This window comes from Mytilus edulis, chromosome 6 (assembly GCF_963676685.1).
Source record: "Mytilus edulis chromosome 6, xbMytEdul2.2, whole genome shotgun sequence".
In the NCBI taxonomy this organism is placed as follows: domain Eukaryota; kingdom Metazoa; phylum Mollusca; class Bivalvia; order Mytilida; family Mytilidae; genus Mytilus; species Mytilus edulis.
This window is the reverse complement of record NC_092349.1, coordinates 37,809,346-37,837,302: the sequence shown is the minus strand read 5'-3', so window position 1 is coordinate 37,837,302 and position 27,957 is coordinate 37,809,346. Positions and strand designations below refer to the sequence as shown.

The window sequence follows — 27,957 nt, the reverse complement described above, 5'->3', positions numbered from 1 at the left end:
GATCGTCTTTTAAATATCAAGGTTCCAAGTCATGTTGTCAAAGTAAATATTAGACAGTCTTCTGTATTTTATGGGCATATTGCGTTAAGCGTTTCTTTACGTTTTGTATATTACCAATTAGAAGGCTCTGATTTTTCCAGAAAATCAATTTAGTAAATAATCAATACATATTCAGGCAATGACAAAGAAGAATGTGCAACCACCTGGAGAGGTGAGTTATATGTAGTGTTTTAACAGTTGTTTGCTCTTTCCTTTTGTTTTGACCGTGATGGTTTTTTTTTGCTTAAATATCTATTCGATTGCACCTTAATATCTAAGGTTGTTTTAGTTGTCATTATGAAATCAACTTTACATGTTTTTTACGTCTGTGAGTTGCCATCTTCTTCGTATCATAAAGTCATCATGCTGAGTTCACACGTAATTCGAATTCGATTCGCATTAACTAATTCGTATTAGTTTGATTCGCATTCGAAACATTATACGTCCTTACGTCAATTCTTATTGGAGTTGCAATGTATGTCAAATTCGGGTTACTGTCCAAACGACTTTAGCTTTTAATTCGTATTAACAAAAGCGTATTTCTAATGCGAATTCGATAATCCGAATTAGCCAATTCGAATCAATTCGAATTAAAAAAGAAGAGTGTGTGAACGCGATTATCGAATTCGATTCGCCTTCGATTTGAATTCAATTCGAATTAAATCTACGTGTGAACGAGGCATTGATATTGACACTACGAACAGAAAGTGAGATGACCTTGATTTTCCTATTGTGATCTTTCCGTTTTCATGAAGAAATACTTCATCAACACTGGCATAGGGAGTTAATATTTACCAGAATATTGATTGTCCGTTTTAGACGATTTTTTTATATGGAATTTATTGAAAAAGGGGGTCTAAATGTTTCTCTCTGCAGACGTATTGCATTCGCCATAATCATTCGTTGGCCATAGTTGAATATCGAAAGCTGATATCAGTGTAACTCCTGTTCTTTTATCCTCGTTTACAGTATCAAATTTGATTGAACATCAAGACGAATGCAACACAAATTATTTCTGATTTATTGGGAAGTTCGTGTTGATCAGTCTACAGTTTTTATAGTTTATGAAAACTTCTGTAAATGATATCATCGTTTTTCTTTTTATCCTGATTTGTCGTTCTCTTTTTAACTTGTGAGTTTTGTTCTCTGTTTGTGGATTCGTCCGTCTCTATTGTACCTTCCCGGAGTACAATTAACACCCTCCTGGGGTACAATTCACACCCTCACGGAGTATAATTCATACCCTACCGGGGTACAATTCACACCCTCCCAGAGCATATTTCACACCCTACCAGAGTATAATTCATTACAAGAAAATGTAAATGGTACAGAAGAAAATGTATATGTTACAGATGAAATATAAATTTTACAGAAGAAAAAGTGAATGTTACAGAAGGAATTGTGAACGTTTTAGTAACAGAAGGAAATGAAAATGTTCCAGTTACGGAAGAAATTGTAAATGTTTCAATTAAAGAATAGGATAGAAACATTCTGTCAGGAGGAAAAAGTAAGTCAACTGAAAGAAAATTTCCGTAAAACAGATTTAGACCAAACTAAAAAAGAACTTGAGAATGAAAAACATGTAACTCGAGATACACAAAAAGATTGGAGGAAATGGAAGAAAAGAGAAAAAGTTGACACAGAAAGCGAGAGAGCAGAAGAGTACACAGAAGGAGAAAAGAATAAAAAGAAAGACACGAATCAATATTACAGTGAAGTTTTTGAAAGGAGTAGGTCCAGTAAGACCCCTTTTTGGCCCCAAAATATAGCAGTTTTACAAAATTGTTAAAATGTAAACTTTTAGTTATTCATTGGACAGTAGAATGCTCCTGCTACATAAATTTGGGCTGATTTTGACAATACAATGCACATATATCAGGTACTAGCACCATTAAGTCATGCTAAATTACTGAAATCTTCACAATTCTAGCATTTTAGTTAAAATTTAGACGGTTTTCGTGTAAAAAGAAAATGGCCGCATTCGTGTTCATCCTTAATATTGAAATGTAAGTTGTATTTTATGACAATACATAACATATATAAAGGTTGAGGATGAACACGGATGCGGCCACTTTCATTTTTGACAAAAACCATCTGATAAATTGCATTTTCCGGCATATTTGGTAGATATTTCATATTTCAGCTTGAATCGGTGCGTTTTTTATGACTTAATCAGTTAAAATCTTTCGCATAAAGTAATTGATTCAAATAAAATAGACACTTAAGTGTTTAAAATGTGGTCAAAATCTTTCGTCAGATGAACTTGAAATTTGAGGCCAAAATCGGTCCTTACCGGACCTACTCCTTTAAGAAATAGTTGATGCAAGCTATCCTTTTTGTAGTTTTAACATGGGTAGGCATTATATTCATGATTATTTTTGCCCGAGCGATAGTGAGGGATTTAGGTGTAATACCACCAAACAATGGTACGTCACATCCGGTTGCATACGAAAGTAGGTCTAAAAAAATATTCCCGTTGAATTTGACAGATGTAGAAAATTAATCCTGCATTTCAATGCACTTAAATTTTTCTGAGTCATAAACATGTATGTTGGGTGTTTGAAAGCATCATTCTTTTTTTATTAGATGGTCTTATAAAATATTTTGGAAAGTTAAGGTTACATAGATACCAAAGCAGGTAACCAGTAAATAACAGTGTAAAAATTGGGTTGTTTACTTCCGGTGATGGTTACTTTCTTATATGCAATGAAATGTAGTGTGAAATTTAAAAGTGCATGAATTATGCAATACCATATGGGAAATATCTAAGCGATATATTGCAAAACAAATATTTATGGCAAGAACAAAATTAGGCGGAAAAAATTTAATTAAAAAGCAATTGTTCAGAGAACAATTGAAGGTCTTTCCACCAAAAACCATGTATTTTTGTCATTTCAATTTTCAAGTGATAGCTTATTGTACGCTGACTGCAAAAATATATGGCTTCTCTAAAATACTTTTATAAACAAGGGACATTTTATGTTACTTCTGGTTTGGAAAATGTTAATTCCGATACCATTTGAATATTTACTTGACACTGATTCCAAGAATATTTGGTTCTATATAATTTCATATTAATAAAGTACAAAAAATAGCTACTTCTGGTTTATACAAGGTCACTTCAGGTTGTTTTTGGTTATATGGTTTGAAACCTATTGCAAAAAGTCTCATGGCTTTATCATGTATATATGTATATATATATAAGGTAAAAGCAAAGGTCAAAATCTAGAACGTTAAATATAAACATGACCTTGAGACAATTTCAAGGTCATAAACCCAGGACTTCAAATCAAAAGTTTGACTTTCACCTAAAATTGATGATTACATAACGTCATAGATTCGATCTAACACTGGTTTATATCAAAGGCTTCATTATGTCAACACACCACATGTGTTTTTTCCAAAACAAAAAGACAAAGCATTTGACATGGCATCTACTTTCAAATGTCTCTGTTGTTTTTCTCTTATAGTTGATGTGTTTCCCTCGGTTTTAGTTCGTAGCCCGGCTTGTTTTTCTGTCGATCCATTTATGAAATTCGAACATCGGTATACTTTGTTTGCCTATATCTATATGTATAACTAAAAGGAAAAGAGTTGAAGAAGACTTATTTTGGAGAACATGTATGCAATGACGTTACAGTCAATTTTTCATCAACAAGATATCGTTGTAATAATACTTTTTTTTTTAAAAGCCATCAATATTCATCATGTTCATATTTCATCCTACCTTTGACAAGGAATAACTTTGGTTTAACGTGAACAAGTTACTGTGTATATCTGATATTGGTCCGTTAGACTTTGTTTACTCAGATACACGTTCAGTGGACGTAATTTATTATAAATGCACATTTGGCAGTAAAACTGAGATGCTTAAATTAACATACATTGTAAACATACATAGTTCTATGTAAAACAAGAAAAAATGTCTTGGAGACATTAGCTTTCTTACTGAAAAAATAAATTGAGAATTTGTGAAATGTTGTGTTAAAACTGAAAATTAGTAAAAGTAAATATCATTTGATTAAGAGGTGGCGACTGGAGGATCTTGTAAACTAGTATTCTGGCCTGGCGAAAATTTAGCGTGAACAAACTTACGCATTGCAGGATACGCTTTGATATGATGCACATAAATACAAGCTAGTCCTGCAAATTGTGGTATGAATATTCAGTCAGATATTCGCATTTAGGTTACATAAGGAGTATAATTTTTGGGGCTTCGGAAGTAGATAGACACTGCTGAAGACTAAGATTGTAATGACTTGTTTATTAATATGAAAGAGAGAAGAACGATACCTAAAAGAGATTGAAATTTCTATGCCGACAATAGACTGACAATGGCATGGCAACAAACAACAGTACAAAAAAACAGAACATAGAAAAAAGACACTGAACACTCTAACCTAATCGAAACTAGGGTTGAAAACCTGTTGGTGACCTTCTGTTGTTGTGGGTTCTATGGTCGGGTTTTTGTCTCTTTGACACATTCCCAATTTCCATTCTCAATTTTATTAATACCAGCTGATGCTCAAGAAGGGAAGGCAGATAGTACTCCATAACAAATATGTAACACTTATATAAAAGTACTTAATGCAAGCTGCTTTATAACTCAAGTTTACATCTGCAGGACTAGACTTTATAATTTTCAGTTTTAGTTCAGCGGCGCTTGAGTTTACATTTAAACTTTTAGAGTTTACCTTTTCATCTATATAATAAGCTTAAAGTTTGGCTCTTTGAATCAACAGCCTAGTATTCGAATATATTTCATAACATTAGCGCTTAATTGCATATCTACAGAGCTGCTGTAATTTGAGTTAGATACATTATTTTCTCTAGAAACAGTTCCCGTGTTATTGTTTTTTCCACCTTTATATGTTCATATCGAGTAAGAGCTACTGAAGAATAAAATGATTCAAATCAAATTCTGAATCGATCTTCATATAGAAACTAAATAAAAATTAAAATCACAATATACTAAACTTCAAGGAAAATTCAAAACAGAAAGTCCCTGAAAATTTGTCAAAATCAAAAGTTTAAACACATCAAACATGTTAAACGATCGGAATGGAAAACAACTGTCATATTCCTGACTCGGTACAGTCATTCATTTATGCAGAAAATGATGGATTAAATCTGGTTTGAAAGTAAGTTTGATCTCTCACTTGTATTACAATTTCATATAATACCATTATATTGACAACAAGCTGTGAAAAAAGCAAACAGACGTAATATTTAAAAATCTCAACAATAGGGGAGCAACATTGTATTATCATTTCAATCACTATAAAAACAAACAAATATGTAGGCAAAGAAAAAGAAAATGTATATTGACAAAGTACATACGCAAAATTGAAACACAAGAATATCTTGTCAATATTATTTAAAGCTTTATCAGTAGGGACAACAACACATTAATCGCAAAGAGATGATATAAATTTAACAGTTTCTATGTCTCTGACTTTGGTTGATCATTCACACAATTTCTGAACTAATGAATTCGACGATTTTTCTGTGACCTGATTGTTTTGACACACTGATTATTCTATGTTCTTTTGTTGTACTTTCACACCACTGTCCAAGGTAAGGGGAGGGTTGGCATCCCGCTAATTTATTTTAACTTCATCACACTCTGTATGTATGTGCCTGTCCCAAGTCAGGAGCCTGTAATTCAATGTCGTTTTTTGATTAGTAACAAATTGTGTTTTTTGTTAATTTTTGTGTATATGAATAGGCTGTTAGTTTTGTTGTTTGAATTGATTTACATTTGTCACTACGAGGTCTTATGTAGCGGACTATGCCGTAATGGTTTTGCTAATTGTTTTTAAAAGACCGTACGGTGACCTAAAGCTGTTTATTTCTGTGTCATTTTGTCACTTGTGGAGAGTTGTCTCATTGGCAATCATACCACATCTTCTTTTATTTCTATTTTTACCTGATGCTAGATACAAACAAAAGAATATCGATAAATAGAAAGAAAGCTTTAAACATTAAACATAATGGTTCATTATTAAGGGGTAAGCGTTTCCCATCATGATTTCCTCGATAGAGGGTTGATGCTCAAGAGAAAGCTGTTAAGCCAAGAGTTTCAAGTGATGAATGTTAACCATCCCTTGGAAATTCTTACGAATGACATAACGAGTTGGTTGACCATTATTGTATATTTGTTTCAAAAATAAAAACGGATATGTTCCAATCGTCATAACTGCCATTCCTTCCTTTTTTCCACCGAAAGTGTCCTATCGAATTAGACGTAGTACTTTCATGAGCAATACGTCGGGTATCACATGTGTAGAATTATATGCTTACCCTTATTTTTGGTGAAGGTTGTGTTGCAAAGTTTTTAGTTTTCTGTGTTGTTTTTTGTTTACTTTAATATTTGTTTGTGTTATGTTTTTTTCTTCTTTCTGGCATGGCGTTTCTGTTTTATTTTTGACTTTTGAGTTTGAAACTCCCTTTTGGTATATTGAGCTTTAAGATATTTTACCTTAAATGAAATAACATTAAAACCTAAAATATCCTGAATTGTACACCTATGTAGTGAAACACGACTGTTAGGATGTCAACCGCTGCTAAAAAAGAACTGGTTTCTGGAAATCTAAATAACTTTATCATCATGGGACTCAAAGCTATGAATATATTTCTTTCATCGAAATATGCTCGAGGTGTCTTTTAACATCTAGGATTAGGAATATGGGCTTGGCATCAAAATTCTACTTTGTAATAGTAAATTACGGTTTCTCCATAAAAGACGATAAGATTGCCCTTCCGGAGCACCTGAGATCACTTCCAGTTTTTGATGGGAATCGGGTTGTTCAGATTTTAGTTTCTTATGTACTATTATTTGATTGTTTATCTTTTTCATTTTAAACCATTACGTTGTCATTTGTTTTCGATTTGTGATTTTGACTGTTCCTCTGGTATCTTTCCTCTCTCTTAAATTTTAAATTATAAAATTAGAGATATATAAAAAAATTGAGATGAACGAACGTAAAGGCTCTTGAAAAACCAGTAACAGTGAATTGTGCGTTATGTTTTTCACCATAGAAATTTAAGATAGGTTTCTAGATACTTTTTCCTTGATTTTACAAATTCATCGCAAGGGTTTACATCTTCAGCTATATATTTGATATATATCTTGTCTGAGTAAGTATTTTAGCGCTGATATTATATCACAGAGCACGTACGCTATACTTTAAATGCAAACCTGTCGACTTCAGATCTAATGCGCTAGCCTAAAGAAACCACAACTCTTCATTTGTAGGCGACCTTATGATCTCCGTACATGTAGTTTAATGATAAAGTTCAGCGCGTGAATACATTTTTAAAATTGTAACACGCTAAAAAATATTTAATTTCAGTGAATCCATATAAGGTGAAAACCATGACTTGAAAACACCATGTATATGTACTTTTTCATGCAAATTCTATAACGTATGCATTTATACCTGGCTTTTAAATGTTTACTTGAGAGCGTCACTGAAAGAAAACATAGAAAAGAGCTCAGGGCGCATGAAATTGATATAGTAATCTCCATCTAATTACCAGCACAGGGACGTAAGTGCTGTTATTGGAATGCAAGTCCCCAAAGGTTTGATGAGCTTATTAGTCAGTGGTTTGGTACTGAAATGATTCATGACATTTTTTTCCGCGGTTATACATTTTGAAATTAACCATAAACTGAACTATTGCAGGCAACCTTTTCTATCTAGATAATTCTGGCTGTTCCTTTCAGACCCATTTTGTTCATATACCTCTAACATTTCTACGTACTAACTTCCCTGGTTTTCAATTAATTGTTTTTCAACGTCAAGTTGATGAAGGTAAACATCAGAAAAGCAATGCGCACGATATGTTATTCTCATTATGATTACTGTAAAATCAACTTTGACAAAAGTATTAATGGGATCGTTGATGTACGAAGGTCGTTTGCAAAGCAAAGGTAATTTTAATTAAAATTCCGGAACATTTGTGACAAAATTGAAAAGGAAAAAAGCAAATCTTGCTCATGCTTGGAAACAAACATATATCGATTTAGAGATGTGATTAAATTCATGTTGATTTGCATACTACAAGACAAGTTTATTAATACACTTAGTCACACGTTGTGTGCAACAAGAGCAACATGAAATAGTTTACAAAATTATAGAATAAAATTATATGTTAAAGAATGATAATCCCTTTATGCACGATTGAATACGAGTGTAAGCGAGTAATCATCACCAAAAACGGGATCGTTATCATTTAGTAAATCTAGTAAAAATGAGTAAATAACCATTTCAAATCATTTATTGATAATTGCTTTCCATGTTAAACAAGTCCGGATACTTTTACTTATTGTAAATAGAGACATGTATACTACATGTACTAGGTTAATCCAACACTATCCGGAAACAGCGACTAATAAAAAATTATAAATTTGACACCTGTCTCAAATTTAATTACAAAATTTTGTTAAGTAGTTTTCAAAATAATTCAGATACTAAGGGAATGTAAGCATACGATAAGAAAAGTTAGAAATCACAATGGTAACAATATTACATATTTTGATACTGTCAATAATTTATTGTTGTCATGGAGACAATACAAACATTGCCCCGATATTTCTGTTTTGATTTGTTTTTCAATGAGAAAAGTTCAGAAATAAAAAAAACCAGCTGCATGATGAAAGTACTAGCGGTTTTTTCTCTTTTCGCCTACTGCGTATTATTACAATCTGGTGTTGGTACACACAAAACAAATTTTACTAATTTCAAGATTACAAAACCAAACTTGCGGAAAGGTAACACCCGGCCAGAGATAGCTTTTATTTTGTGAAGCCAATATGGTCATGTGGTCTAGCGTGCCAGATACAGTGCAGGCGATTTGGTGTCACGATATCTCAGTAGCATGGATCGAATCCCGGCGAGGGAAGAACAAAAAATTTGCGAAAGCAAATTTACAGATCTAACATTGTTGGGTTGATGTTTAGACTTATTATATATATATATGGCCTTCCAAATACCGTTTCGATCCCTAACATCACTGAAGAGAAATTTGTTGTCGAAATCCGGATCTGGTGTACTAAAAAAATATTCACACCGTATGTTTGTGGCATAACATAGTGGCCACAAGTTAAAAAAACTTTTTTTTCTGTTAAGTATTTAATTCATATTAAGATCCATTTTGTTACATCTTGTGATCAATTTTATTTGGCAATCGCCAATAGCAGTCAGCAGGGTTAGAGAACATCAGTTGTTCGAGCTGTTAGTCAAATGCGTTTTGTTTAAATATACTTTTTCACGCTGTTTGTGCTGTTTTTAGACCCTTCTACAACGAAATATGTTTTACATGCACACGTATAAAAATTGCGGTTTTTATCCAACGCAATCATAGGTTTGAACGTAGTTTTCAATTTAGACTCGTTTATATATATATATATAACTCGTCTAAACATCAACCCAACAATGTTAGATCTGTAAATTTTCTTTCGCAAATTTTTGGTTCTTCCCTCGCCGGGATTCGAACCCATGCTTCTGTGATATCGTAACACCAAATCGCCTGCACTGCAGCCGTCCCGCTAGACCACACGGCCACCTGGGCTCTAAAAAAAAAGAGCTTTCGCTGGCCGTGTGTTACCTTTCCTCGTCAGTTTAAATCTAGCGGCGTACTACAGTACATGATATATAAGGCATGAAGATGTTATTGTTACAGATCAGCTAAATTATCTATAGTAAAGGATCCTACAAATTAATGTAATATACAGTCACAGAAAATAATTATATTTATAAGTACGTCTGAGTCAGTGACAACTCTACAACAGATGTATCCATCGGATCGCCATCAATGATGGTGATACATGGCTGTGTACATAATGTATATACAACTCGTCTAAACATCAACCCAACAATGATAGATCTGTAAATTTGCTTTCGCAAATTTTTGGTTCTTCCCTCGCCGGGATTCGAACCCATGCTACTGTGATATCGTGACACCAAATCGCCTGCACTGCAGACTTTTCTACTCTTTATACTAGTATTCCACATTCCGAACTAAAAGACAAATTGAAAGAGTTGGTATTGCTTTGCTTCGTAAAAAAGAATGGCCAACGTAGATACAAGTATCTTGTCTTAGGGAGGGATAAATCCTACTTTGTAAAGGATCACTCTGATTCGAACAAAAAATTCTCTGAAACTGATATTATCAAGATGCTTGATTTAAGAGATAACTGTATTGTATTTGAAGCTTTAAGGACGTCCATCGGTAGATTTACTGTCGCAAATTTAGTTTACCTGGCGACGCGGAGCGGAGACAGGTAAACGGGTATTTGCGACAGTAAAACTACCGATGGTCGTCCGCAAAGCTTCAAATACAATACAGTTATCTCTATTCTAATGCAAAACAATTTCATTATTCAATTTCAATTTCAATCATGATTTCAGTGTAAAATCTTTATTAAAGAAAATTCCGCGAAAAGATGTTATTTTCTTTGGTCCGTTCCCTGGGTGACGTCATAGGTATGTTTCCGGCGTCAAACATAAACACCGGGCGTTTTCTTGCTTCTGTGCCGCTCCAGATTAAAATAAAATTTGCTAAAAAGAAGATTTTTAGGTGCAACATGTGAGTTTTTTGTCTTATTATTGTAGAAATTACATGTTAATATATTCAGCAATTCAAAATGTCGGCTTCCTTAGTTACAGACAAGGAGATAGAGAATTTTACCCGTACTGTCATCCGATCAGAACCATTGTTACAAAATAATTGCATTAGAATTCTTGATTGACAACATATTTGTTACATTCGGAGGACGTGTTTTTCAACAGACTGTCGGCATTCCAATGGGAACAAGTTGTGCCCCTCTATACTGGCCGACTTGTTTCTTTATTATTATGAGGCTGACTTCATGCAGGAACTTCTTAGGAAGAAAGATAAGAAGTTAGCAATATCCTTTAACCCACTTTTCGCTATATAGAGGATGTTCTTTCACTGAATAATTCAAAATTTGGTGACTATGTGGAACGCATCTATCCAATCGAGCTAGAGATAAAGGATACTACAGATACAGTTAAGTCGGCCTCATATCTTGACTTACATCTAGAAATTGACAATGAGGGTCGGTTGAAAACAAAACTTTACGACAAAAGAGATGATTTCAGCTTTCCAATTGTGAACTTTCCATTTCTAAGTAGCAACATTCCAGCAGCACCTGCATACGGGGTATATATCTCCCAATTCATACGATATTCCCGTGCTTGCATTTCCTATCTTGATTTTCTTGATAGAGGGTTGCTGCCGACAAGGAAGTTATTAAACCAAGAGTTCCAAATGGTGAAGTTGAAATCATCCCTTCGTAAATTTTACGGACGCCATCACGAGTTGGTTGACCGTTATGGAATAGCCGTTTCACAAATGATATCGGATATGTTCCTTACGTCGTAACTACAATCCCCTTCCCTTTCATGAATGTGACCTGCCGAATTAGACTATTTACCGGATTTGTTATCACATAAGCAACACGACGGGTGCCACATGTGGAGCAGGCTCTGCTTACCCTTATGGAGCACCTGAGATCACCCCTAGTTTTTTAGTGGGGTTCGTGTTTTTAATTCTTTAGTTTTCTATGTTGTGTCGTGTGTGCTGTTGTTTGTTTGTCTTTTTCATTTTTAGCCATGGCGTTGTCAGTTTGTTTTAGATTTATGAGTTTGACTGTCCCTTTGGTATCTTTCGTCCCTCTTTTACTATAGATAATTTAGCTGATCTGTAACAATAACATCTTCATGCCTTATATATCATGTACTGTAGTACGCCGCTAGATTAAAACTGACGAGGTAAGGTAACACACGGCCACTGAAAGCTTTATTTTTGTAGAGCCCAGGTGGTCGTGTGGTCTAGCGGGACGGCTGCAGTGCAGGCGATTTGGTGTCACGATATCACAGTAGCATGGGCTCGAATCCCGGCGAGGGAAGAACCAAATTTACAAATCTAACATTGTTGGGTTGATGGTTAGACGAGTTGTATATATATATATGTAATATATATATCAACGTTTTGCTAGGTTCAAACCACATGCCTAATCAAATTGTACAAGACGTGAATGGTTATTTAATTCTTTTGAAACCATATAAAACTTAAGAAATGTTGAAAGTTGTATTAAATATAAGATATTAGCTTATACATAGAATAAAACATTCGTCGTTAGTTACCAATATTATATTGATTTCAAGGTAAATATTATCTTCAATTATTGTTTTTCAAAATAGGATAGATTTAATAAGTACCTTTAGTGTTACCAAACAATTTAAAAGAAGGGCACTATAATCATAGGAAAAAAACCACTGATCAAATGATATGCACCATCTGCAAATTCCCATCTAGCTGCATAATTTGAAGATCTTAAGGTGTAATATTATAAATTAAAATATTGTTTAAACAATCAAATAATAAACATTGACGTACAAACTTTAATTTATATTTGTGCTTGCAATAAAAGAAATAAAAATCGAACTCAAACATGTAATTTTATATGGAAATTGTCATTCACTGCTGTAATACGAAAAAGTGATAGATATCTGAAACTGCTGTAAGAACATGTTTTGAAACACATTTGTTATTTTGTATAATGAGAATAAGTCAAATCAGAGCATTACACATGATAATATAGACACTAATAATTTACGTTCTTAGAACATACTCTAATCGAAATGAAAAAAATAAAAACAGGAATGAACAAAAATAAGAATTAAACAAAACGTCTGAATTTCATTATAGTACAGTTTGATCATTCCTAAATTAACATTTGTCTAATTTAAAAAAGGAGAGGTGGTATGATTGCCAATGAGACAAGTCCCCAAAATGACACCGAAATTAACAACTATAGGTCACCGTACGGCCTTCAACAATGAGCAAAGATCATACCGCATAGTCAGTTATAAAAAGCCCCGAAATAACAATGTAAAACAAATCAAACGAGAAACTTAACGGCCTAATTTATGTAAAAAATAAACGAAAAACAATTATGTAACATATAAACAAACGACAACACTGAATTGCAGGCTACTGACTTGAGACAGCACATACATACAGAATGTGGCGGGCTAAACCTGTAAGCCGGATCCTAACCCGTCCCCTAATCTGGGACAGTGGTATAACAGTACAACATAAGAACGAACAATAAACATCAGTTGACAAAGGCTTAACTCATCAGATGAACAAAAATACAAGTGAACGTGGACGGGTAGTTGTACATGCCATCAACAATTAGACAGTAGGTGTAGATTTGAGAGTACTCGCTGTTATATGTCAATAAGTTCAAAACCACTAACAACTAAATGTTGGCAATTCTTTGAGCTCCTTAAAAATATAAACATGGATTTCAAATGGAAATTTTGTTTATGCGCTTATGATGAAAATTAATCAAAACGTAGCACTTTGGATGCATGAGATATAAGGTTTTTATTTTATACTATGTATATACATATAAGGATAAGTGTATTAATGAAAAATATTAGTTTCACCAGTTACAATGTTTTCGTCCTTACTTGAATAACACAAATCTGCTTGTTATACTTTATAGTAAAACCGTTGATATTTAAAAGCCCTTTTAAAGCCATTTTAGTAGAGATGCAAAGGCTTAAATTACAGATATCAAATGTTTAATTGAAGTATTGTTATAGATATGTACAACCAGTAATGATATAGGAACAAACCTTTCTAATATTTCAAAATTTATTTGGGACCAATCTTGTAAAACTTGAAAAGTAAAAGTTATCGCTGATATGTATATGCACATAGACAATCTAAATTCCTAAAAGGTTGCATATATTTTTAACAGAATAGAAATAAGTCTGCCAAAAATCATTGTATTAATTACTTGTTATTCACATTGCCGTGTTAATATTTGATCACGAACGTTCCATCACCAACTAATATTACTTGATTTATTTCATTTGACTGGGCGGGGTTCGCTTATCATAGACTGGTCCATCTATAGATAGTTTTTTTTGGGAATAAACTCACCAATGAAGTGACCAGTTATGGTCATTGATTTAAAAAAAAATTGTAAACACTATATTTGTTTTCGAAAAGTAAATAGTGAGACACAACCGTTGCATGATTTTCGTGTAAAATAATATTAAGTTGAAAAACTTATCACAATTGTCAAACTTTGGAAATTGTGGATATGAAATTATAACTATTCTATTCGTCCCTTATCATACACACTTATTTCGTATATCTATTTTGTGACACTGATACGTGATTAGAAATCAATAATAATTATAACGGTAATCATTCCTATCACACATATCTTCGAATAGACCAATCAATTGAAAAATCATTAGTAATACACATCACCCAAACAAACATTGGTGGTACTTTAATCGCACCTGAAAAACTTTTCAGCAGAATTATTATGATAGTTTTACAATATTACATGACGTGAAGGTTTGTATCATTCTTTTCATTGAACCGTTATTCGATAAATTATATAAATTTAACCAATACTAAAATATCTTGTATTCGATAGAGCTCTTCTGATTGGTTAATGACTTTAAAAAAAAACCTACATTATAATTATTGTCACATAGTTGTAAAATCCTATATTAGTTGACTGTTTAGAAAACTTCATACATTTAAGATATACTTTTGTATATAACAAATCATTCAAAAGAAAGAAAGTTAGAAATGTTTGCACCATGCTTAACATTAGTATGGATTCTATTAATACAAATGTCACTTTCTGTTGCGTTTTTTCAAGAAGGGAAAGGAACTTTTGTAGTTGAGACCAATAAACGATTAGTTTCATGGAACACAATACTAACAGCATCATCAATAATAGAATGTTCAAGTTTATGTGCCAACAATGGTGACTGTTGTTCTGCAAGCTACGATGAGAAAAGAATGTTCTGTTATTTGAACAACGATTGTCCACCCAAAATGGAAAACGATACCAATTCTAAGACAATCATTAGAACATGTAGAAAACCAGGTATTTGTTTTAAATATTTTCTTTTTTTCCTTTTTTCTAGTTTTGATGATTTGTTGGTATTAGATTTAATAAATGTTTGATGCTGTTAAGATCGGTCTGTACATACTTCGTTTGAATTAGTATGTGGGAATTAACTATTTCTCCTTTTTTTATAAAACAAAGTTAATTTTTATATTTCGTATTAGCATTAATTATTATTGTACTTTATTGGAATTTCATTAATTTGTTTTAACCAGGTTACTCTAATTCGGCGTTTCAAAATCTAATGCATTCTGGTTTACATTAAACAAAAGTTTTTATTAAAAGATTACTCTTGTTTAAGAATACAATAGATACATAAAATATATGATAGTATTAATGTGACGTTTTCATTTGTGGTACGCATAATCAAATTATTAAAAATCCCGAAGCGTCTGAAATGATCACCTTTTTATGTTTGCCTGTCATTGTTCTGTTGACTGGTATGGATATTTTTTTTTAAAGCAAAACAAAGTTTCTCGATTGTTAATCATTATACAAGCAAGGGAGGTAAAAGTGTATAAAAAGACTGTTTTTAGAGGAGACCTGCTCTAATGAATCCCTTAACATTCAAAACAATGTTTACCACATAGAGGGAAACAATCACAATTGCTCTAATCTGGATAAAAGTGTTGATTATGAAGAAATTTCAGCCTGTTTTCATGGTCATGAAAAATATCCCTCAAAAACAATTACTCAATTTAGAAAAAAACCCAAATAAAATCAATTAAAAAATTATATATATTCAATTGTGCAATATTTGCTATTGAATTCGTCGGAAAGAAGCAGTCCATTTTAAAAATTACTGATGAGTGCTTGTTTCTACAAATTTATTTTAATGAACTTCGATACATAAAGCAATGAATGTATACAATTTTACTTACATTATGCAAGTTTTCTTGTATTTGGGAAATATTTATAATTTCCCAGGCATCATTAGTGATAGTGTTGCAATAGAAACAAAAAAAGTATATACATAAACTTAAAAAACGCCTTGAAATAGACTAAATCTCTCATACAAAATTTAACGCAGTGTAAAAAAAACGATGGTTTTCTGTGGTCATTTTTATAAATTTCCTGTTAACAAAACTTTGAATTTTTCGAAAAACTAAGGATTTTCTTGTCCCAGGAATAGATTAGCTTAGCCGTATTTGGAACAACTTTTTGGAATTCTGGATCCTGAATGCTCTTCAACTTTGTACATGTTTGGCTTTATAACTATGTTGATATGAGCATCACTGATGAGTCTTATGTAGACGAAACGCGCGTCTGGCGTACTAAATTATATTCTGTTGGTACTGTTGATAACTTTTTACAAGTCGGTCCATCAACAATAATTATTCAAATGCTGTAGTGAAGATTTAAGATCAAAATGGCACTTGATGTTGACATATTAGAATTAGACCTTCTTACCGTTTATACATAATGTTAAGAAGATAAGATCAGAAAATTAACACTTCAAGAAAGGCCAAGCTTAAAATTAAAACATCTCATGTATATTTCAGATGAGAAAAAAAACAATTAATTTAATAAAAACATTGTGGGCCCTGTGCTAGTCTACTGACCAAAAATTAATTAAAAGTTATAATTTTATACAATTCAACACAATAAAAAATAGAACAAAAAGATCTTCTAACTAAATGATAATTGACCATCTAACCTTCCTTTCTATAGAGGAAGAAATACCTACATTATGAGCTGTATTTTTCTTATTCAATCTTAAACTCAAAGTTTAAATGGGAAAGCATGTATAGCTATTTGTTTTGAATCACATTTGTATTATTGGATAATGAGTATCTATATGAAGATCATTGTTGAGCTGAAGTTGAAAAAAAAACCAATTTCCGAATGATTCTGCAATAGATATAGGCTGGATGAAGGCGGACAATTTGAAATGTCACTGGAATCGGGAACAATTAGACAAGGACAGTATTTTAAACTGGGCAACTACGGAACCCATAAAAGAATTAACGCAAGGGTTCTTTAGCAAACAAATGGCGTAGCCATCCAGGGCGGGTACAGTCGGCCGTCGACCCGATGGTCCCTGTTGTCCATCCAACATATTTCTTGTTTGCCGTTCTGGTCGAAAAAGAATTTTCGAGATTTTCCAAAAGTTCCATTTCCCTTATTGGACCCCCGGAAAAATCTGTCAGCAGGCGGCTGCAGGACTTACGACAAACAGCGGGTGGAAAATATAACATCTAGAAAATTTTAATATGAGGGTTCCCACTGACTGCTTCAAGAGTTGGCCCGCTACGTATACATACATAATCAGTGATTCAATATGTTATCAACCAAATGTTTCCTTTGAAAGGAGGGGTAGTCCTTCAGAACCCCTGGATTTAACTACGGTAACACTATCTTAACATCAGTAATAGGCAATGGATTATTGAAATTTGAGATGTTTATCAAAATTAGTATATTGTCTTAAAAAAATATATTTTACAATGAAACAAGACTCAATATTTATAACATATTATACATGAGACTTTTTGTCTGTTACTTTGTGTCTGTGACTTTTTGTCTGTGACTTTCTGTCCTACATTCTGACAGTTATCATGACCAGGATACATGACTTTATACCTATTTATATATGTAATAGGTTTTGCATCAAATGTATATAAGCACTTAGATTGAACCATTAATTTTATCAAATAAGAAAATATAAAATGATTATCGAACATATAAGCAAACGATCAATGTATAGACTTTCGGGAACATTTAAAATAAGACAAGGCTCTGGTATACCTCAAGTTAAGTCCTCCAATACGTTTACTTATATTTTATGAAAATGATTTTTAAACTACGAATATATAGTGAATACAGGTGCTCGGGCATACCTCAAGTAGTCTGCCAAAAGTTTTTTGGTTTGTTATGAAAGTATTTAAAACTAGCAATATATCCTGCACAAGGCTTCGGCTCGGATTTATCAGCTTACACGTATTTATGGCTTACTTCAAACCTTTTGTGTGTTACTTTTTATTTGTGATCAAACGTTTCAAATTATAACCGGTTATTATACGACATAATTTACAACACAGTAAAATACAATATACTTTTAATACAATAAAAGTATAAATAACTCTGTGCTCGTTACAGTACCCTAAACTGTTTTCCCCATTTTTTTTTATTATTTGATAAAGACTTTAACATTCAATCTGTGGTTTTTTAAGCAAATCCTATAAGATATCATTAAGCATTAGGTAGTATAACAATAAGGACACAGTCAACGTTGGTCAGGTCAAGTCTTTGTTTAGCCAAAAAAATGTATATTTTCCTTTTTTAAAATATAAAATAACACAGAATAATACAGAGAATGAGTGTTAAACATGTTAATTATATTATTGAGGTAGTAAAATTTTTCATTCTACTATAATACATTCTAGTTTTGTATATCACAAATAAAAGAAGCTTGTGTTAAACATCACATTTACGATTTTTTTTATAAAAGAATAAATTACTCACGGTCATAAGAATTGAGAATGGAAATGCAAAATGTGTTAGAGGGACAACAACCCGACAGAGTTCAACATGTTCAAGTCTTAACCTTGTATTTAACTTTCTACAGTCATATTGGTTCTTGGTCATTTTTCGGCGATTGGTTAATAGAATAACGATGCCATTGAATATGTCATTTTTATCGTGTATGCTATGCTCTCATACAGTTGTGTTTGGTCCTGAAAAAGATGTACGAGCCCTTCGGCTTATTGGAAAAAATAACAGTTTTCCAGTAATTTATAGAAAACATAAAACAGATCTTGTCCCTTATCAAATTCTAATTGTATCGATTGCAAGCCTAACTTTATTTATTTTAGTTAATCTTTCTTGTCATAGCACTAAAAGGTCAAGGACACAATTGTCATCCTTTGATTTTCGTTGTCTACAAATAGCGTCACTAATGCAGAGAGTATACGACTAACATTTTGTTTTGCATTCAGTTCCAAATTTATTTCTTTATATTAAATGCATAAAATAGTTAATAAGGAGTGAAATAACATGTACAAAATATTTGGGACATGTGTCCAAAGTAAAAGTAGTGATTTGGTCCAGTTGGAAAACCAGTATGCCTGAAACTGTCACACTGAATTACAGACCCCTAACATAAAATTATCCATGTTTTAAGGTAGAGCCGATAGATGTTTCTATAAGTTTGATATAATTGGTCCCAAACGTAATACACTAAACTATAAAAAATCTCTTTTATATATCGTCGATGTAATTTGTTTTTGAAGAATTAACTGTGTTCTCGGGCTAGAATATCCAACCATAGGGTATGAGAGTATCTTGTGGTTTAAATTATCTACTCCGTAGTAAGATTAACCAAATTGGTGACATTAAAAATTTAGAAAAAAAAACAAACTGTAATATGAAAAAAGTGTATTAGAAGATTAACATTCGTAAATGCAGGTACAATGATGATGAAACGTAAGTTCGAGACTAAAGTTCACACAATTATCAACTTTGATGCGTTAAGATACGTGAATTACATAAAAATTGGCAAATTATTTGATAACTTTTGTGAAACATATATTTTACACATTTTAAACATTCGATTATACTGCTGCAAGAGATTATAAAAATCATTTTTTTTATAATTGGATATTTGGATATTTCAAAGTAAATTTTATTTACTATGCTCTTTATCGCTAGCACTTGACAAAGAACCGAAACAGCAAAGCAAATCACATTAAAGTCATAAGAAACCTCAAATCAAAAAAAATTATGCATATGTTTTTTTATAACTCAATGGATTAATTCTTAAATTTATTCATATTTAGAAAAAGTTTACTTTATTTTAATTGCTTCCTACCAGAAAGCAATTCCCCGACATATTTTCCGAATGCAAAGTGACCTCAGTGTGACCCATCTCGTAAATATCCGGTGATAACAATACGCATGGATGTCCTTAAAATAGACTATTATCTGAATTTACATGTTAAACACGTGCTCAATTTCCATGCTCTTTTGTTGATTGTTGACAAACAGGTGACAATCGTTAAACTACGGCTTCAAAACACGAACTTTAATTACCTGCCATATTTTGACAACAACACTAACCGATTGAAAAAAAATTGACGATTATACGAAATTTACACGAAAAAAATGATAAATTCGTGCACAGAAGACTAAGTTTATGATGTTTGTATGCATTGGTTCAAGAATTGGAAGAACATTATTTTTCACCGGTCACTCGTTTCTTATGACTTTAACATGGAGACAGTCATATGCATAAATAAAATTGAGAATGGAAATCGGAACATTTTGAAAGAATACAGTCTATGTTAGTTGTTTCCAAAATGATATGATAAATTTCGTGTTCATGAATAGAGAAATATTAACAAAAATATGATAGCTATTTGTTGAACTATTCAATGATTAATTTTATCCAATATAGAAGTTTTTTTAGATTTGGAAAAAAAAAGTTTGTTTTAGATTGGAGTGCATTTGTTTAATAGGTCCCATAAAGCCGGACAAGTCATGTAGAAAATCTAAAGATCCTGTGAGGAATTTGAGGTTATAAAATAGACAGACAATAAATCATACGTAAACGTACCGGGAATCACGCATTGATACACAATCAAATCCTTGCTGTATCAGTTATCCGTGATGATATCGATATCAGTCACGGTTGCAAAGGTTTTATAACACCATAAGCTGTATCCCGTCATGCTACGTAAAACGAACCTTTTAGGTAAGGTATATAATAAACTGTATTACCTGTATTGCTTTGTAACTGAGAGACGTCACCTACAATCTGTAAGACAATATTTTTGTCTATGTAATACAATGTACGCATGCGAAATAAAGAATAGCTATGTTTACGACAAAAACTTGTTTTCCGACAGCGACACTACAACACGTAAAGCATAATCAAGAAATAATATAGCAGTGTCTGCGGACCCAACTTATCAAATCAGTACTAAACACACAAAGTAAGAGTATCGACCTACCAATGAGAGAAGAAACTATTTTGCCATATGTCCATTACTAAAATATTAATCAAGCATAAGTATAGTACAAGTATGAGCCTTTCAAAAAAGGGCTAGCCGTCTCTTAGCTAATGAAAATGGAAAGTGTTCTTGCTTTGTAGATTAATTCATTTAGAATAGCCACGTGCATCAATCAACAAATTTTACAACACACGTGAGGTCACACGTTATGAAGTAGTATATATCGTGTGTTGTTTACGGAACTCCAGAAGATTCGACTATTTATAGATAAAAGTAACCTGTGTACCAATATCATGCATATGCATGATTAATGACCAGGCAAAATCTAATTGCTAAAATGGAGAGGACAAATCCGATACTCTACGGGATTGAAGGACATTTACGAGGTTTGGATTGTCCTAATCAATCAATAAACTTTGATGATTCACGTCTCGTAATATCTTCCAATCAGGTAGTAAGAAGCATTCACGCACTGACTGTCCATCGTTCAATTCTTAATATCGTCTCCGAGGAGACGATAATAATAAAAGGACCTGCATGTGTATCAAGGCAACGCAGATTAGGGAAAAACAGATTTTCTTTATTTAGAATTATATATGATTAAGTGTAACGATTCTTCCTACTTTAAACCTTTTATCTGTCTATTTTTTATTTTGTTCACTAATTATACTCTGGTCTTTGTTTTTCATGACCGTTATCTATTATCTTATTTTACTTAATGTAAATCTAGGTGAATTCAAATAATATATGCACTTAATGTTTTTATTTTAATGGATATGTTTTTATGGCGAAGAATCATGGTCACAGGCAAAGGATTTAACATCAAAATGTTTGTCATGATTTAAGTTATTTGTTTTGCTAGTATTTTTCTGACTAACGCTGTTATAGATAATTTCATATTGAAAGTTACTAGTATATAATTAAAAAACTATAATTGTTTGAATACTTAACGATACCAATGCAAACGTTTAGTCTCAATAAAAAAAATATAAGTTACAACAATCCAGTCTACTTCGGAGTAGTATGTGTGTTCTTCTGTTTTAATAAAAACACTATTGTCTGCGCCAATCATCCTGAAATTCTGCAATACTAGCTTCGACCGAGACTTGGCGATAAAGGACACTTTTATAATAAGATGAGGTAAAAGGTATTTCAGAATTTACTATATCATCATTTTGTTTTGTCTCATTGTAGAAGGAAGACCTGTTGACTGTAATGATATTCCTAACACATGTCCAAGTGGTGTATATAAGGTGTTTCCAAATCAAACAAAAGGATTTGATGTTTATTGTGAAATGAATTCCGAAGAAGGACACTGGACGGTTAGTTAGATTGGAGTTTAAAAAATGATAAAACAAAAAGCATTTCACCACAGCTCCTTTTAATGGTATAATAGAAGGACTTAAAATTAATTTAATTGTTCCAAATTTGTAGTTTACCCATTTCCCTCATTTAAAAAATGTATAGGCATAAAAATTAATAGGTTTATAATTTCATACACCAGGCGCTCGATTCGTCCACATAAGACTATATAGTGGCAGGTACAAAGATGTAAAACATTAAAGAGGACCCAAAATTCCAAACAAGTTGTCCCAAATACGGCTAAGGTAATCTATGCAAGGTATAAGAAAATCTTTCGAATAATTCATACTTTTAAAAATAGTCAATTTATAAAAATGACCATATAATTAAGATGCATGTCAAAACAGAAGTGCTAACTACTGGGCTGGTAGTTCCCTTGCTTTAAAACATTCATGAAACTGATTTTTTGCACAAACGCACATACATCATTTAACCGAAGTTTACCATCTTAAGTTAGAAAAAAGCATGTAGAATTATTATACTTCCGTAAAAGATGTGTCAAGCTAGATTTACCATAAGTTTGTCAGAAGAACAGATTGATGAAAAAGGAACTAGAAGAACAGTAAAATAAAACACAAGTCCACGAAAAACAGATAATTCAAAAGTCGAATATAGCAAAATATAAACACCCTCAACAGTCTAGCACCATTAATATTGAAACATTTCGAATGAGTTTAATTGGTTTAATTGGTTTGCTTTTGTTGCTACATTTTAAAGAACAAGACGTATTCTGATATTCACAGAAAAGAAGTTATACATGTTTTTACATAAAAACCCTCAGATTTTCATTACCGAACCTAATCTAAGATTGTAATGCACCACTCATATCAAATTGACATATTTCTTCTTGCAGGTTTTTCAAAGAAGAGAAAACGGCTATGTTGACTTTTACCGCGGATGGAATGAGTACAAAGCAGGATTTGGGAACCCGAATCATGAGTTTTGGCTCGGTTAGTTTGCATATGATTAAAATAATTTAACCATTATCCTAACCATCAGTTGAAATTTAATCAATTGCCCTTCTTTTCTAATCGGGTATTTTTTTTTATACTTTTAGTACATTGCTTGAATTATACACATAACCTTCCTGAAACTGTAGTTGGTAATATTCCGTAAAAAATTACCGACTATTGACTCCGTTCTTTATATTTTTTGACAAGATACCTACGTTGTGGAAGGTCATCCTGGTGATGTTAGAGCAATGTAAAGAAATAAAATCAAGCTTCTAATCGGTAAATTTATCTGAAAATTAACTTCTTTACATTTTTTTCTTTCTTAAAACGATAAAATCATCGGAAGACAGAAACATTTCTTTTAAATTGAACGGATTACATTTCGATTTTACTTCTTTTGGTTGCTACTAATTGACCTAGTACCGGAATTTTCTTTCAAATAAATTTATCAAAAATTGCTACCTGCTGAAAAATTATATAGTCCGGAATCAAACGTCAGTAATATGAAAAGTCTACTGAAAATGTATATCTTCTAAAACTCTATATATCAACGGCAAAACAGACGGTAACTTATGACATACTATCTTTTATTTGATGGGGTACTTGACGGTAGCAGCCTACTATAAAATATCTGAATAAAAATAATCTTCACCAATCAAAATAGGTTAAGAAAATGCAGTTTATCTGGATTTTATAATCAGGCTGGCCACGTTAATACCGGTGACCTCAACATTGTTAATAACACTTCCCTGCGAAAAATGTTATCCAAAGGTCCGAAATATCGTGAGGCTAAATCAGTTAATTGGAAAAACAACTTCAAATACTGATGGATTTAGTCCAGGATTATGCCGCGCAATGGGCTAAGCGCGAGAAGGAAGACGTAGATACTCTATCCAAATGGATAAAGACTGTCATTATAAGATCGTTGATACAGATCAGAATTAATTTAGAAACTAAATGGGTCTATCAATACCCATGCTACGTGAAACTTCAAACACCCAAAATATTACAAAACAAATTCCCTACCTCCATGACAAATATATTGTTGTCCCCGCAGATACATGAATTGCTTGATAAATGAATTAGGTATTGACAATTCACTTGGAAACTCTACATATACCCTCACGACACTTACTAAAGAGGAAATTCTGGATAATCATAGGTCTGTTCTATGTTCCTTTTGGAATTTCAACGAAAGATGAAACATTTGATCTTCAATCACTGCATTGGATGTTTACACTGCATAAGTGTCCTTACAAACAACGATATATTACTGGGTCATCAAAGTGCTCCGGTAAATAAAGGCAATAGTAGTATACGGCTGTTCAAACTCCATGGACAAAAAACAAAATCGGGGTAACAAACTAAAACTGAGGGAAACGCATTAAATATAAGAGGAGAACAAAGACACAACACTACAATGTAACACACACAAGCATCAGACAAAATCCCACGAGAATAACAAATATATAACAAATATAACCTGTTTTATCAGCAATCAAATCCGGTCTTCAAAGTTATTGTAGTACTATATATTCTTAAGGTGGCGTGAATCAGATGTGGATACTAAATAAATTAAAAGATCTTTTATAGTACATACAATCTAAGACTTTTTCAACTTGCAATAATATAAAAACATTTGAATGTTCTACAATTTCCAATTCCAATCTATAAGACATATTGAAAGAGTTGGTATTGGTTTGTTTCATAAAAAAAGAATGTATCTTGTCTTAGGAAGGGATAAATCCTACTTTGTGAAGAATTTGATTTCCTTGATAGAGGATTGCAGATCACAGGGAAGCTATTAAACCAGGACCGGACGCAATTACGAGTTGGTTGACCGTTATGGAATAACCGTTTCACTGTTGATATGAGATGTGTTCCTTACGCCATAACTACAATCCCCTTCCCTTTCCAAGAATGTGACCTACCGGGTTTGTAATAACATGAGCAACAAGAATGGTGCCACATGTGAAGTAGGATATACTTTATCGTCTGAAGCACCTGAGAAAATCCCCAGTTTTTGATGGGGTTTAAGTTGCTTAGTCTTTAGTTTTCTATGGTTTGCTTGTGTACTATTATTTGTCGGTTTGCCTTTTTTATTTGGTCCATTTCGTTGTTTGTTTACATTCGATCTATGAGCTTGTTTGTCGCTATGGTATCTTTCGCCCCTCTTTTTGTAAATATGAAATGAAATTACTTTAAGAGATATATAATGGTTCCTCGTAAGGTATAGGATTAAGATTTTATTATTCAATTCACAGAATTTTTTTAACTTTGTTGCATTATGAGGACAATCGTAGAAAACGTTACGTCTCGGTGGTCTCGTACTTGTGTTCTTATGTCTAGTGCGAGAGGTGTGAGTTTCAATCCGGCAAGGTGAAACCAATTCCTGCAAATATGATATTTTCTGTTATCCGCTATGTTCTATGCATTCAGAAACAACATTTTACTGATTGGCTCAGAATCAGAAATCAGAATATTATGTGTTAATGTTTTGTGTGACATGTCTTCCTGAGGGTTGTAGCTTTGTAAACAAGCACATTAATCAGCACACACACACTTTCTCTCCTATTCATATACGGTTTGTCTCTAAAGATTCCACCCATACATTTATAAAACGGTTGGCGCTATCACATAGAGATTTTTCATCACATGTCAATAGAACATTCCATGCAACCAAATATCAAAATTTACGACAATTACGACAAGGTTGAACTATGAACATGCATGTCAATTGCACTTAGAACCTAAGTTGTGATATTCGTGTCTGATCTATTTGTTATTTTGAACAATACTATACAATACCGATATATTTAAACTAATCTTCCAATATCTTTTTATATTTTATATTTTTTTTTTTAGGCAACGAAAACTTGCACTCTCTAACATCACAACACAACTATGAAATGAAGATCGATTTATTGGATTTCGACGGAAACACTGCATTTGCAAACTATAAAGAGTTTGCAATTGGAGATGAAAGTTCAAAGTTCAATTTAACTGCTAATGAATATTATGGTACTGCAGGTACGTATACATTTATGTTTATTTTTTTTGATATTCAGAGTTTGTTTTTGCTATGTGTCTTGTCGGTATGCCTTTTTATGTTTCGTTGTTATATATATGACGTAGCTCTGTACATCACGTCACTGTTTTATTGTGATATGGTAAATTTGTGTATTCTTGTCTTTAATTTTTGCTAATATGAATGGTCTATATGTCATTTTGTGCTTCTTTGTCACATATTTGTATTTTTTTTGTTTAAGTTATTAAGATAACAACATAATTTTGACTGCTGTATTTTTGACATTTGTTACCTATGAAATCTGCTTGTTTTGTTCACGAATCGTAAATATAATGGAATTTGATGCGACTGTCATACAAGTTGAAGGTAAGGCTAGCTATAAAACCAACTCCAATCCACCATTTTCTACATAAGAAAATGCCTGCACCAAATCAGGAAGGAATATGGCAGTTGTTATCCATGCAGACGTTTGATGTTTAACTTTTGATTTTGCAATTTGATTAGGGACGTTACGTTTTGAATTTTCCTCGGAGTTCAGTATTTTTGTGATTTTACTTTTTAGTTGTATGTGTACAATGTCATTGAACATGATTTGATCAGACGAAACGTGAATCATTTTATTGATAGAATGTTGAATTTTTTATTAAGGTTTATTAATTAAAGTAAAACAAATAGCCTGGAATTAAAAGGTTCCAACAGTCAGGCTACTGGTATCTCTTCTTTTATGATTTTATATCTTATCTCCATTCAGGAATATATTCCCTATATTCCTTAAGGAATTTATACCTTAACTTACTATAATTATAGGAAATACTGAATATTGATACAAACTTGAGCAAAGCGATCCCTAACAAAACGCAGATGGACCCGTGCAAAATAAACTATAAAATGAAATGTTTTACATCAATAAACATTTAGCTACTTAAATGTTCTTCCAAAAATAAGAGCAAAACAAATTAAGTAGGGTTCAATTTTTTATGGAGTATTTATAATTTCAGGTAACAGCTTGGAACATCACAACAGCCATTGTTTCTCAACGAAGGATAGCGATAACGATAACCACACTTTGCACTGTGCAACATTGTATACCGGAGCCTGGTGGTTTAATAATTGTCTAACATCTGATCTGAATGGTCAGTATTTTCAGAAGACACCAGACTCCGCCCATCGAGGAGTTTATTGGCGTTCATGGAAAGGAATAAACTATTCTTTGAAAGGCTCATTGATGATGATGCGTAGAGTGTCAAACTAGATATTGTTTTTTTTTTTATAAATTATAAGTATTTGATTTAGTTGTATTCAGTTTGTAAATGCATCGGTCAAGTTTACATCACAATAGACATTAATTCGGCAGGTAATTGACACAGATTACATTCACACATCAATAATCTCAAGAACAAATGTGATTCATCCTGTACTATCATACCTTTACGACACTAAACATCTACAACTCCTATTCGATATTAAAGTACACAATATCTGTACAACTACGCAGCTTTGTTTTGTGTTTATATTTGACAATGCTATTAAAGGAGACAGCTTTATATTTTAATCACGTTCCCTGATAAAATGATAAAAGATCAAGATTTAAGAAGGAATGTCAAAATATTTTTTAAAATTTGCGATAGTTTTATTTATCAATATATA

The 27,957-nt window shown here is 32.4% G+C and overlaps 1 protein-coding gene across 1 annotated transcript; it reads left to right on the top strand.

Moving 5' to 3' along the window:
- The first annotated feature begins 178 nt into the window (after positions 1–178).
- On the top strand, positions 179–27,738 carry LOC139526381 (microfibril-associated glycoprotein 4-like). The gene is made up of 7 exons (XM_071321521.1): positions 179–211; positions 1,514–1,778; positions 21,746–21,806; positions 22,157–22,289; positions 23,183–23,279; positions 26,148–26,312; positions 27,309–27,738. Exons 1-7 carry the CDS (start codon positions 179–181, stop codon positions 27,560–27,562), a joined length of 1,008 nt encoding a protein of 335 aa, XP_071177622.1. The 3' UTR covers positions 27,563–27,738.
- The last annotated feature ends 219 nt before the right edge of the window (positions 27,739–27,957 follow it).

What these genes read in the sequence shown, in the direction of transcription:
- LOC139526381 (XM_071321521.1), top strand. Translation starts at nt 179, where the DNA reads ATGACAAAGAAGAATGTGCAACCACCTGGAGAG. An exon ending in ATGTGCAACCACCTGGAGAG is followed by an intron (nt 212 to 1,513) that starts GTGAGTTATATG and finishes TTTCAATTAAAG; the next exon opens with AATAGGATAGAAACATTCTG. An exon ending in GAATCATGAGTTTTGGCTCG is followed by an intron (nt 23,280 to 26,147) that starts GTTAGTTTGCAT and finishes TTTTTTTTTTAG; the next exon opens with GCAACGAAAACTTGCACTCT.